At 45.9% G+C, this 12,213-nt stretch overlaps 1 protein-coding gene across 3 annotated transcripts in view; it reads right to left on the bottom strand.

The window, feature by feature from the left end:
* Nucleotides 1-10,501, bottom strand: part of PYGL (glycogen phosphorylase L) — a 55,511-nt gene extending 45,010 nt beyond the window's left edge. For 2 of the 3 annotated variants that reach the window (XM_045504354.2, XM_045504353.2), the window contains exons 1-4: nucleotides 10,115-10,500; nucleotides 5,358-5,459; nucleotides 3,021-3,099; nucleotides 107-210 (exon numbers count right to left, since the gene is read on the bottom strand). In XM_045504354.2, coding sequence (XP_045360310.1) covers nucleotides 107-210; nucleotides 3,021-3,099; nucleotides 5,358-5,459; nucleotides 10,115-10,357 — 528 coding nt within the window. In that variant the 5' untranslated portion in view covers nucleotides 10,358-10,500. Of the gene's footprint in view, nucleotides 1-106; nucleotides 211-3,020; nucleotides 3,100-5,357; nucleotides 5,460-10,114 lie in introns of all 3 variants that reach the window. The other variant, XM_010966982.3, reaches the window with a different exon arrangement.
* Nucleotides 10,502-12,213: the final 1,712 nt, after the last annotated feature.

Raw genomic sequence — 12,213 nt, 5'->3', positions numbered from 1 at the left:
GAAATGAGTAGGGCTCTAAGGTAAATGTCCATAAATTATAAATCACCTGGAACACCATGAAGGCAAAGTACTTAAATGACAAAATTTTTAAATGTGGCTCACATACCTGCCATCCATCGCGAATCTTCTGATTGAAGATTCCGTATTCATATCGGATGCCATAGCCATAGGCTGCCAGTCCCAGAGTTGCCATGGAATCCAAGAAGCAGGCTAAAGGAAACAGCACCAGCAAAAGGCAGTCAGCAAGGTGAGTCACAATTTCCAGTCTGTCTCTAAAAAACATGGCGGCCACAAACACTTTTCTATGAGAAACCATATTTGTATTTTAAAGCACAGAGCCTGCTGCACAGTGGGTACTGATTTTTTTTAAATAACACTTTTTTTTTCTAATTATAAAATGAATACTATAGAAAAGTTAGGAAATACAAAAGTGTATAAAAAAAGAAAACAAACATCATTTATTACTTCGCCATCCAGAAATAACCCCTGCGTACATGCTGGCATTTCATGTGAGAACAGATGAGGAAGCTGGCCTGCGTTAGATATGTCTGCTCCTGTGTCTGCCCCTCACAATGTCCTTTTTGGGGAAGCTGTCTCCGCGGCCCCCTGCTTGAAAAGACGTGTCATTTACATGTGACCCATCTGGCTGACTAGGTGGACGTCTGTGGCAGACTCTTTCTGGCTAATGGAATTCTAGTGTTGTTCACACATCAGGTGGCCTTATGCTTCAGGGAGGCTGGACCAGGAAGTGACCCTTGCTTGACTACTCTAAACCTCAAAGCTAATTGTAGTAATTCTGGTTCCTTCACTGGTGTTTGGCTTTGGCACGAATATACAATGACACAATCCAATGAGAGGTGTTAGGAAGTCTGCCGGGTGCAGTGAAAGATTTTTCTTACTGCTGAGATCCTTTTTCCTTGAGGGGAAAGTCAAAAGAACCACAGAGACCCAGAATCCTGACTGAACTGTGCCACTGAATAAATTAATCTTGGAGTGGCCAACGTCTGGAGTTCTTGTTCTGTGGTAATATATGAACTTGTCGGTTGAACTAGCTTTTGCTAGTTTCTCTGTTACTTGTAGCCAAGAGCTTTTAATGACGGAGCAGCTGATCCAGGGCAGCCAATCGGCAGGCTGGGTAGGATCTACCTTGTGGCCAGGTGCCATCTGAGGGGTTACACTTGCCAGACTGTCCCTCTCAGGAATTTGAACAGAGAAACAGAGAATGAAAAAATACAGTAGGATCTAAAACTGAAAACACTGAAAACTAGATCAAACAGAAAGAGACTGACTTAGGTTCATGGTGGAGTCCTAGAATGGATCCACAGAGGCCAGTGGCCAAGACCTTCAAGTTACTGTGACATCACAACAGTTCTTCCATCCCTGTGCACATGTGGCCTGGCTCTGCCCCAGGTTCTGCTCTCGATGAGCTGTGGTAATTTGTCTTTTCCTGGGTCCTAATCAAATTATCCTTAGATCCTGACGAGAATGGGGTCCCAGTTTTTTCAGTCTGGTAACAGAATCAGGTCATCTATTGAGAATTACCCAGCTTCATTCGCTCCTTCCCTGTCCGGCCCGGCCCGGAGTGGGGTTAATCCTGCCAACAAATAGGCTTTACATAAAAGGAAGGCAGGCTGGCTGAAACTCTTGGATATGCGTGCCACTGACCCTGCTGGTCTTCCTTCCACTCCGTGGGAAGCCTACCAATTTACCCGGTCAGCGACCTCACAAGGTGACAAGCATCCCAAAGGCAGTGTTCTCTGTGACTAATTGCAACGTTAAAATACATGGCAACTAATGTAGTGAGGAGTAAACAATATGAAACACATCACATGCAAATGGATTTCTAGTCACTTGAAAGTGTGTGTAAAATTAAAAGATTTGGGGATCTTTTCTAAAAGACTACAATCTGATGCACAGATGTGTGGTCATATAATTTTGTTATTAAAGTTAAATTTCACAACTAATACATTCACATCCTCCTTGTAAAAGCAATGAAAATGTTCCAGACAGGCTAGCATCCTCTTTGGTTGCCACCCCCAATTCTGCACTCCCCTCTAGGGAAGATCACAGGCAGCAGTTCAGCCTTTCAAATTCCAGACTTTTTTCTATGGATTTACATATGCACATACTCACAGGAAATATTACAGTTTTAAAAACATAAATAGTATCACGCTGTGTGGCTTTTAGGGCAACTTGTTTCCTCTGCCCACCCTCTGCTCCTCTGCAAGGTCTGTCCAGGGAAGCCCATGCAGAGCGCTTTTATTCTCCTGGGCTGATGCATATTATTCTGTAATGTGGCTGTTCCTTTACTATCTTATCAGTGGACACTAGGTTATTCCTAAAATTTTGCTCTTACAAACAGTATTGGAACAAGGTTTTCACACACCTCCTTGTGCACACGGGGCAGACATCAGGAAGTAGAGCTGCCTGGTCACAGGGATGCACATTTTTAATGTAACGGCATTGGTATTATATTTGTAATGTTTTCCTCTGTATTTGTTGAAAAACCATTTCTTGGATGAAGCAAAGAACTCAAATTGCATCCATCCAAAAAAGGGTATTTATTAACTAAATCATACCAATAATACAACACATGTGCCATTGCCTACTAAGTCAATCAAAAAGCAAACTGTCAAGTGCACAGGACAACAACACAATGGCTAAGCAACTTAGGTCACACCACACAGGCATGTGAATTGAGCAGCTGTGACCAAGTAACAGTGAAGTGAAGGGGCCACCTGGGAAACCCTTGAGTGCACAGGAAGGATCTGGTAACTCTGGGGTTTGAAGCAAGGTCTCCAAGCGTTTTAAGCAATGTCTCTTTTGTTCAAGTTCCCTTCACTACTGTTTGTCTAGAACTGGTCACAGCACGGTGCAGACTCAAAAACAAGCACATCTATAACCAGGTCACAGCTCACACTTCTCCCGGAAAGCCTTTTGGTTCTTTCCGTGTGCTCGGGCACAGCACCTGCGGAGGCATCAGCGGCGGGGCAGCACGACACACTCACGAGGTCACTTACCAGCAAGCCTCCCAAGACCACCATTGCCAAGCCCAGCATCTTCTTCAATTTCTTCCAGCTCCTCCATATCCAGTCCAAGCTGGTGATGAAAGGAAGACAACATTGGGCACAGATACAAACGCAGCCCACAATCAGAGAGAACAGTCATTTCCCAAAGCTCTGGGCTGGGCCTCTGGGTTCATCTGTGAACTCAGTCCTGGCAGCCCCCTCACTGCTGCTTCTAGTATCTGCCACCCCCTGCTGATGAGGGTCTGCAGATGCAAACAGCCCGCACGGTCCCACATGGTCCCGCACGGTCCTGCGGCACAGCCCAGCCTGGAGGAGAACATGGGCTCTGAATGTCCATCGCTGACATCGCGACTTCTTAGCTATGTGGCCTTGGGACAGGTACTAAATCTTGCTATTCCTTTCACCTCTTGTTTAAAAATGAAGGTCATAGGAACTACTTCATTTAGAGCTGTTGTGAATTAAATGAGGTTATACAAAGCATTTAGAATTATTCGTGGGCAGATATTCCTCAAAAAATGTTAGCTATTACTATTTCTTAAAACTATTATTTTTTGTGCTGTCCATGCAAAACTTCAGAAATAGTCCAGTACCAAGCTGACACTAAATGGACTAAAGGATTTTGAAAATTATCAAAAAGTATGCGGTCAGACTTTCTGGGAAGGATGAAAGTTCATCTTTTCATGACCACAACATATTTACTCAATAAGGTCAAAGATTGTTAACCTAAAACCAGTTAGCGAGTCACTGCCCGTGAGAACCTGGGGCCTGACGGCAGTCAGGGAAACTGTGGTCCAGGTGGATGGGCCTAAAATCCTCTATATCTCTCTGGGGTCCATAAGAGACTGTGGGAAGCCAAAGGGCATCTGTGACCTTGGGCTTGGATGGAATTGGTTGCCAGCCAGCTCCCTGCTCCAAAGTGTTGGGACCCGCACAGCCAGAGGCCACTAGCAGCAGTGTGGACTCATGGCAAAACTCTGCAGCCCTAGAGATCACTTTGGTCTGCTCATCTGACAGTGAGGAAACTGATGGCCAAATACACTGAACAACCCGTCCTATGCTGACTAGATGATAATCTAGCCTGTGCTTGGCTAATGACGGTCTGTTGTGAAATGCCTGCACTCTTATTTGAAAGTGATGTAATCCATGAAATAAAATATTATTTAAAACAGAAACATAATTTGCACATTTGAAAATGTATGCATATGATGTAACTATGGTTGAAGTCGATGCCCCAGTTGGCATGGGGCTACCTACTTGGATCCCTAACCTTCTATCCAAAGTTGCTTCTGACACAAATCTTGATAACTGAATCTTCTAAGAGTTCAAAAATGGATTTGCTTCTGTTCATTGTTGAAAGGGCTTTCAAATTTGTTCCCTGGTGATTAGAGTCCTGGGGTCCTTGTGCACATCACATCAAATGCTAATGCTAGCACCTTGGATTTTCAAAATTCTAAACATGTAAGTCTGCACCTTGAGCAAGCAGGCATTGGTTGGTCACTTCATCCCACCTAGTTAGATGCTGGTTTGAAGGAGGTAAATTTTTGTCGGCTGATATCGGGGGAAGCAGAGAAAATGGAAGTGGAGAAGAGCTGCAATGGTTCTCTCATACGAAATAGTCTATGTGACCCACATGAAGGAGACCAGTCCCAGTGACAAGCAGCTGGTCACAAGAGGGGACAATCCCCTGCCCAGGACAAGGAGCGCTTTAAACATTCTCTCATTTAGAGTGCATCTTTGCAAGTACACGTTCCTCCTTTCAACCACATCAGAAAGGTTCAGGACTATTCTCGGTAAGAAGATACTGGAAGCTCAGAGGAGAAACAGTTAAACATATTCATAAAAAACAAATGAGCACATTAGGCTCACAGCCTCAGGCTCCTCATAAAGAGGAAGTGTGCTTTCCGTCTCATTAAGCAATAGAGAAAGTCTGACAACAGAATTTTAAAAGCTTATTATTTTCAGATGTTGCCCTGATATATGAATAAACGTCAAACTTTGATCATTTTGAAACAGTGGATTGGAGCCCAAAGTAAAGCTTGTGATTCTGACAGCAGGGACTGAAGCACTTTTCAAAGGTTGTTCAGGTGCTAATTTCTAAAATGTAATTTACTGTGGAATGCTGTCAAAAACGGATTGTAGAAGAAAATTCTCATGAGACACCACTAGTTCTCTAGTACCAAGTTCACATTTCGAATAGTTCGTGACAGCCATGCCTATAGAAGCAATTTTTCAGTTTTTTTTTTTTTTTTGAGCATGACATACCCAAGGTTCCTGAATTGAACTTGAACTTTAAAGGGAGAGAATGAAAGAAAGGTGAAGACAACGTACCTGGTAAATGGCCTCATCACAGGCATTCTGCAGGCCCAGGTTGATCATGGTGTTCTGTAAGGTTCGGCCCATGTAAAATTCCAAAGAGAGGTAATAAACCCTCTGAAACAAAGAAAAGAGAGGTCATGTTAATTGTATGAGGCCAATCTTACTCGTCAACATGAAAACACAAGGTCACCAAGAAGAAACACACAGGCAGGACCACTGTAACTCAGGTCCAAATGAGATCCCAGTAGGATGCACCCAGGGCTGCAGGAAAGTGCTCCTGATAACCGGCTTCAGGAAAACCATTTTATATCCTGGTTTGGCAATACTTTTAAAAATATCTTTTACCCCCAGGGAGGGAAAAAAAAGCAAACTCATCCAACTAATTAGATTCAGTGTTTTGTGGGGGGTTTTTTTTCCCCTGTTCATGAGCCTTATGAAAAAACATACATTTTGGGTAAATCAAAGTCAGACTGACACAGCTCACATCATGTAAAATATTTACAGAATGAGGGTCAGGTGGGGTGGGCTGAGATTCATCCAGGAAACACAACTCCTTCAAGGAGTTGATACACCCGATGGCTACCACGTATATTCCTCCTTAACTGTTCCTGCAAGTGATGGTATAATTAATTATTTTAGAATTAAAATTATTCTAGAAAGTCTATGAAGCATAACAAAAGACTACCTCAGGTTCATCGGTATTTATTCTTGACGAAATGGGTCGTTTCGTTATTAGTTTAGAAACTGTTTGCCTTTGACATAGCAAAAGCCAGGGAGATACTATCAGAGTTGAAAGTGAAAGGTACAAAGCTCAGACTTGCCTAAAACCCTTTAAAATACAAGCACAGATTATTAATTAAAAAAACCGAAAGAGATCAGTGAGTAACTTTGTCCTCCCCTTTTAAAATATCTTACTTTCCATATCAGTTCCTCTTTTGTTTTCAAACACAAAACAGAAATCTGTAAATGCATCAGTATCAATACAAAGTCACCTCAAATTTTAGAGGCTCCCCCATTTCCCAACAGGAAGAATCAATAAGAAAAGTATTTCGTCAACCTGAAAATATAAAAAAATATGAATATAGTTTAATGTACGAAATGCCTATTATGATATTTAACCTATTAGTTACACGTATATACTGAAAATAGTATATGAAAGTGTCAATTTAGAAATTTCACTTTTTCCCACTTTCATTTTATGAAACAACTGAATTGTAAGTCTTCACATGCACAGTCGACGCGTCATCTAACACTACTTTGCAGAGCACATCACCATTATTTTTACCCAAGTTGTTTGAATATCTATAGCGCTGTCATTCGGGGCCTCATTATCTTGTTAGATGCCTTTGGGTGAGCTGGGAAAAAGCATCTTTCCTGGGACAGACACAGGCCAAAGAGGTGCAAGGCGCCACTCACCCCCAAGGCCAGGCTCTTGTATGTCACAGGGAGGAGTATTTCAAGCCACAAATATCCATTTATGTATAACATCAGGGCAGTTTGTTTATTCTTCCTTGTGTGTATTTTCATGATCTCTATAATATAACCACTTTATATTGCTTTTTACTTTTTAGTGATCGATAAAAAGCTTGCTTATAAATGCAGTATCCATAGCCAACATACGCAGTGAGGTCATAGCCCCGAATAATGACTACATCTGTGTTAACTCTGCCTGCTTTTCAATGATTCCAAATGAGCATGGGCTTAAGATTCAAGTAATTGAGAGAGCGCTTTGTTACTTGACAGATTTTATAAGGACAAGAATTTAAGGTGATTCCCCATTTTCTCATAAATAAATTGGGGGGCCACCTTATATTTAGGGATATCAAAGTTCTTAAAATATCAAAGTTCTCCCCCATCCTCTTAGTGGTCTCTAAACATTTAAAACTTCTGGTAGTAGAATAATTGAGCAGCTCCAATATACCTTATAAATTATATATATGCACCACCATTACTAATATTCTATATATATTTTACAAAAAATGGACATTTTCAAAAGGCTTGTAATGATAAAATAAAGAAGACATAACAACAACCAATATTTTTTAAATAATTATAATTTGTTCCTAGCATTAAGCAGAGGCCCTCGTAGTTCTGGGAAGGTGGATGGAATAGGAGGCAACACAACTGAGACTCACAGGACAGGCAAGGGTTGAGCACAGAGACACGTGGTCTGAAGGGCATTGCGACTGAAGGTGCAGCGTGGGCAGAGGCCCAGAAGTGGGGGGAACAGAGCATGGATAGTGAACGGGTTTGGTGGGAGAATAAGGTAAGTCTGGGAGGGTAATGAGAGAGAAGATGGGAGGGACAGGCTCACTCGGACTGAGAAGGGTCTTTAATCCTTGATTAAGGGCTGTGGCAGGCAATGGGCGTCAGTGATACACATCTGAGCAGAGGCCACGATGTACTGCTTTAGGAAGCTTAATCAGACTATAATGCACAGAATGAGATGGGACTGCAAATCCAAATGCATTCAGGAGCCAGGCAGAAAAAATAAATGCGTAAGGGCGGCCATGAAAAACAAGGAGTCCTGGGCCAAGAACTGGAGAGGACACGTCCCGCCCAAAGGCATGGAAAATAAAATTGCTTAAAGATGTCTCACCAACCAAACAAAATAAGTCTGTTAGCCATATTCAGCTGCATGCTGCCAGTTTAACCAATTCTGGGAAGCAAGGTAACCACTTAGAGAACTACCTCATTGAAGACTAGAGGCCAGGGCCTCAATCAGGCAGAGAAGCGAGAATGGAGGAAACCAGGTAATTTCAAGGCAAGCTTCAGAAATCAACAGAATTTGGCAACTTGCTGAATGGGGATTACGGGAAGAAATCAGAGGTGAGACTAAAGTTTGTGCCCAGGTGACTGTCAGGATGGCAATGCCATTAAACTCAGAAACACGTAAGATAGGGCAGGACTGGGAGGGGTGGTGATTTGAGTTCTTAACCCGCTGAGTTCAAGGAAATAAGGGGAGACCTGGGTTATGTTTCAGGCACTTATAAATGTAGGGATGGAATCTGAGAAGGAATTCAGATGAGATCCAGATTTGAGATTCGTCTGCAGTTACTGGAGAGCAGGGGAGGTGGGAGAGAAGCCTGGACACACCAGTTGGCTCCACTCTTACGCTGAGGGCAGGGACCTTCCGTTTATGTGAACGACTGTCATAGAGTAGATACTTTATTAACATATGTGGCATGGGTCTTGTTCACTTGTATCACTCAGAATACCTGGCTCACACCTGTACTCAAGCAGGAAATGCTTGCCCAGTGCAGAAACTAGCAAGAGAACTAGAAAACTATAAAGTACCAGGTAAGTTAAATCACTGGAGGAGACACATACAAGGCGAGTGTGTATGTGGGGGTGAGGGGTTGGGGAGTGAGGGTCTAAAACAAATCTCCAGCTTAAAAGCTCAAAAAATAAATTTTAATGTAAGGTGCAGTCTCCTCTCTGCAAATAAAAAAATACTGTAAATATATGTATATATAGTGTTTTCTAGGATATATTTTAGCCATTGCTACCTTTGGGTAAAGAGGCCTAGACCTCTGGGGTGAGGAAGTTACTTTCCCTTTGAATGCTTTGCAACAGCTGCAATTTCTTACTCTGAAAATTTACTTTCTTTTGCTCAGGGGTTCTTTGAGCACTGGGATTATGGACTATTCTTTTTCATACTTTAATATTTTAAAAATTCCTAATAAATGTTATACGTATTTCCCACTGCATCCAGAATATATCCACCTTTCACACTTTCCAATTACGCCTCCAACCAGCGTTTCCAGTTTCCTCTCCCAAGACTCACAACCGCCCACACTGCAGCTGCCAGAGCCGCTCTCACCCTCACTGCACAACGCAGTCCCTCTCGCTGCCAAGTTCTCCTCCATCCACCCCGCCCCACCTTCCCCGCTGCACCCTCCGGGGTGAGGAGGTGCTCCTCCGTGGGCCCAGCAGCGTCCACTCCGGCCCCTGCGCAGCGGGCAGGGGTGGTCTATGAACAGCTTTCCTCAGCTGGGGAGCCTGACCCTCGGTTTCCACGCCGCAGGAATCAAGGAAGTCCAAGAGCTCCACACCACACTCAGAGGAGCTGGTGGGGAGGAGGCGAGCAGAGCCGTGCCGGTGGGGCGGGGCCTCTCCCTCCCCCTCCCTTCTCCCTTCCCCTCTCCCTCTCCCTCTCCACCACACGCAGGCGGTGCGCACGCCAAGCCCTGGACTCCCACGCAACCCGTCTCGTCCTCCGAAGTTTCTACGGGCTGTGAAGCACCTTCCTCTCTCTCCTTCCTCTCCGCCTAGTTCTTATTACCATAGGACGACCTTTGCATCTGTCTTCCCTCCCTACACATTCTGCTTCCCGGAGGCAGGGGTTTCATCCCTTCTGTTCACGGCCCGCTACCTGGAGCCTAGACTGGTGCCTGGCATACAGACTCGTGACTTGAGAGTAGACGCTCCCCCAAAGTTTGTGAAGTACGAGGACAGGCAAGGGCGTCCTGGGCGTCTGCGCCAGGCGGTCCCCAGGGGCGGGCAGCGCAGTGGTTTGGGTGGGGACGGCGCTCGAGCCCCCGAGACCGGAATGGGGTGTTGGCAGAGGGCCAACTGTCCCCTGGGCTGCCCACCCAGCGCCCTAACACTCTCCTTGAGGAATTCCCGGGGGCCAGGAGCCGGGTAAGGATAAGTCACTCCGTGGTCTCCTCCCACGGGCCGCAGACACCGCCCCAACGCGCGGCTGCTGGGCGCGCCGGGCCCCGGAAGGAGCCCCCCGACAGCGACCGCCGCGCCCGGGCGCGTACCTTGGGGCACTTCTCGTAGTAGTACTGCTGCGTGCGGATCCAGCGCCCCACCAGGTGGTCGCGCACCGTGTGCGCCAGCGCGAAGAAGTAGTCGCGGGGGGTGGCCACATTGCGGTCCTTGACCAGCGTGAAGTGCAGGTGCCGGTTGAAGCCCTTCTTCAGCTCGGCCACGTTCTCCACGCCCACGATACCGCGAATGCTGATCTGCCGCCGCTTCTCCTGGTCGGTCAGGGGCTTGGCCATGGCGGCGGTAGCGGCAAGCCGGACGTGCGGCCCGAGGCGCCCGGCTGCAGGACAGGGGCGGAGCCGCCTCGCGCCGCTCGCCGCTTTTGAGTCGGAGGAAAGTTTGGGGTCCGCCCCTCGGCGCGGCGCCGCCCAGGTTCCAGCCCTCCCGCCGGGGTGGCGGAGAGAGGGAAGGCCTGGCCCCTCCTTCAGGGTAGGAGCGGCGGTCGTGGCGCGAAGGAGGGGACCCCTGCCGGCGAGTCTGCGCGCTCGACGCGCCTGGATGGGGCGGGGGCTGGGGGCTGGGACCTGGGCTGAGCCCTCTGGGCGGTTGAAGGTGGGACCTTTGGCGGATCACGTAGATAGCCGGAGGCTCCTTTCCGGATCTGCGGAATGGGGAGGGGAGGGTAAATTTGTCCTGCCTCCCCACTCTATAGAGTATTGGATACAAGGAGGATGTTACTGGCAAACTTGTTTCAGAGATGTTTATTTGCTATGTTATTGTTATTATTTCTCGTATGGAATGCGTTCTACTGTAAGCTTCAGAAGAGATCGTGGAGGGTCAGCACCCTTACTGCAGCTGTCCCGTGTCGCTGTTAGTCCTGGGCATCCCCATCTTGGATCCCAGACCTCAGAAAGGAATCCCAGGGCGCCCCCTTTCCTTTCACTTAGTTTTTGAGGACTCAGGAATTCGGGCTTCTTGACTCCCAGACCCGGGCTTGCCTTGTCAAAGCACCCTCCTGCTCATCCGTGGAGACAGGTTAGTGAGAATCAGAAGCCCGGAGTTCGGCCTTCGGGCTGATGAGATGGCCGGGGCTTTTTAACTTGTTCGAACTCTCTTGTTTCAACCGAGGGCGGGTGGAGGAAGAGAGGAGAGAAAGGTGTGTCCTTATACAATGGAGGATAACTCATTGAGCCGGTTGCTTTGTTTACATAAAACAAAGCATTCTGTTTTAATCTGCAGTACGGGCTGATCTTTGCACTGTTCACCTCCAGCTTTGGAGGTATTTATGTGTGTGTGTTTTAAAAGTTGGCAAAAGCAAACGCATGGTATTTTATTCTGTCAGAGACTTTTTCTTCAATTAAAAGTGATATTAATCTATTATTTCAAAAATAGTTCACTGCCAGAATTGACTCCCCCCCCCACCAAATCTTAGTACAATAGACTTATTAATCTTAGATTTATAGACTCTACTGTTAATAATAAAGCAAAGCTGATAATTTTGAGATGATGCACTGGGTGGGATTATTTGACTCAAGCTAAGTGCAGCCTTCACCATAAAAATAAAACTTCAGATCGCATGGATCTGGCAAAATATCCAGACCCTTGTCATCCCAGCATCCAGGCTTTAGACTCTAGGCCTGTGGGGCAGAGCTGAGACTGAACTCCAATATACAATACCTGCATCACTGATGACCTGCATAGGAAAGCATTCAGGAGACTCGAGGATGAGCATTTGGCCATCTGGATGAGGCCAGAAATGCCCTGAATTAAAAGTGAGGGTGGGGCAGCATCAAAATGGTTGATCTTAACATAACCAGGCCTGAAAGGACTGTTCCTTTGACAAGTAAGATAATTAAAAAAGCGTTTTTAAAATCAGTTTTGCAGACCTCTAGGATGGACACAGCATTAAGCCAGTTTTGAGTCATTCACATGTTGATGTGAAATAGTTCACAGCTGGAGGGTAGAGTGGGGCAGTGGGATGAGGCAAGGTCTGAGTAGGTCTTACTCTTGGAGAGACCTCTGAACAGCAAAAGGCAAAAGAATTGTCTGGGTACCTGGATGGGGAGTGAGAAATTAGGGGGTGCAAAAGAAGAGACAGATGACACCAAAGGCAAACTTGCTATTTCTTAGTTTTGCTTAAGACAGTTTCAAA

Source organism: Camelus bactrianus, chromosome 6, assembly GCF_048773025.1.
Source record: "Camelus bactrianus isolate YW-2024 breed Bactrian camel chromosome 6, ASM4877302v1, whole genome shotgun sequence".
Classification (NCBI taxonomy): Eukaryota; Metazoa; Chordata; class Mammalia; order Artiodactyla; family Camelidae; genus Camelus; species Camelus bactrianus.
This window is presented reverse-complemented; position numbering and strand designations above follow the sequence as displayed.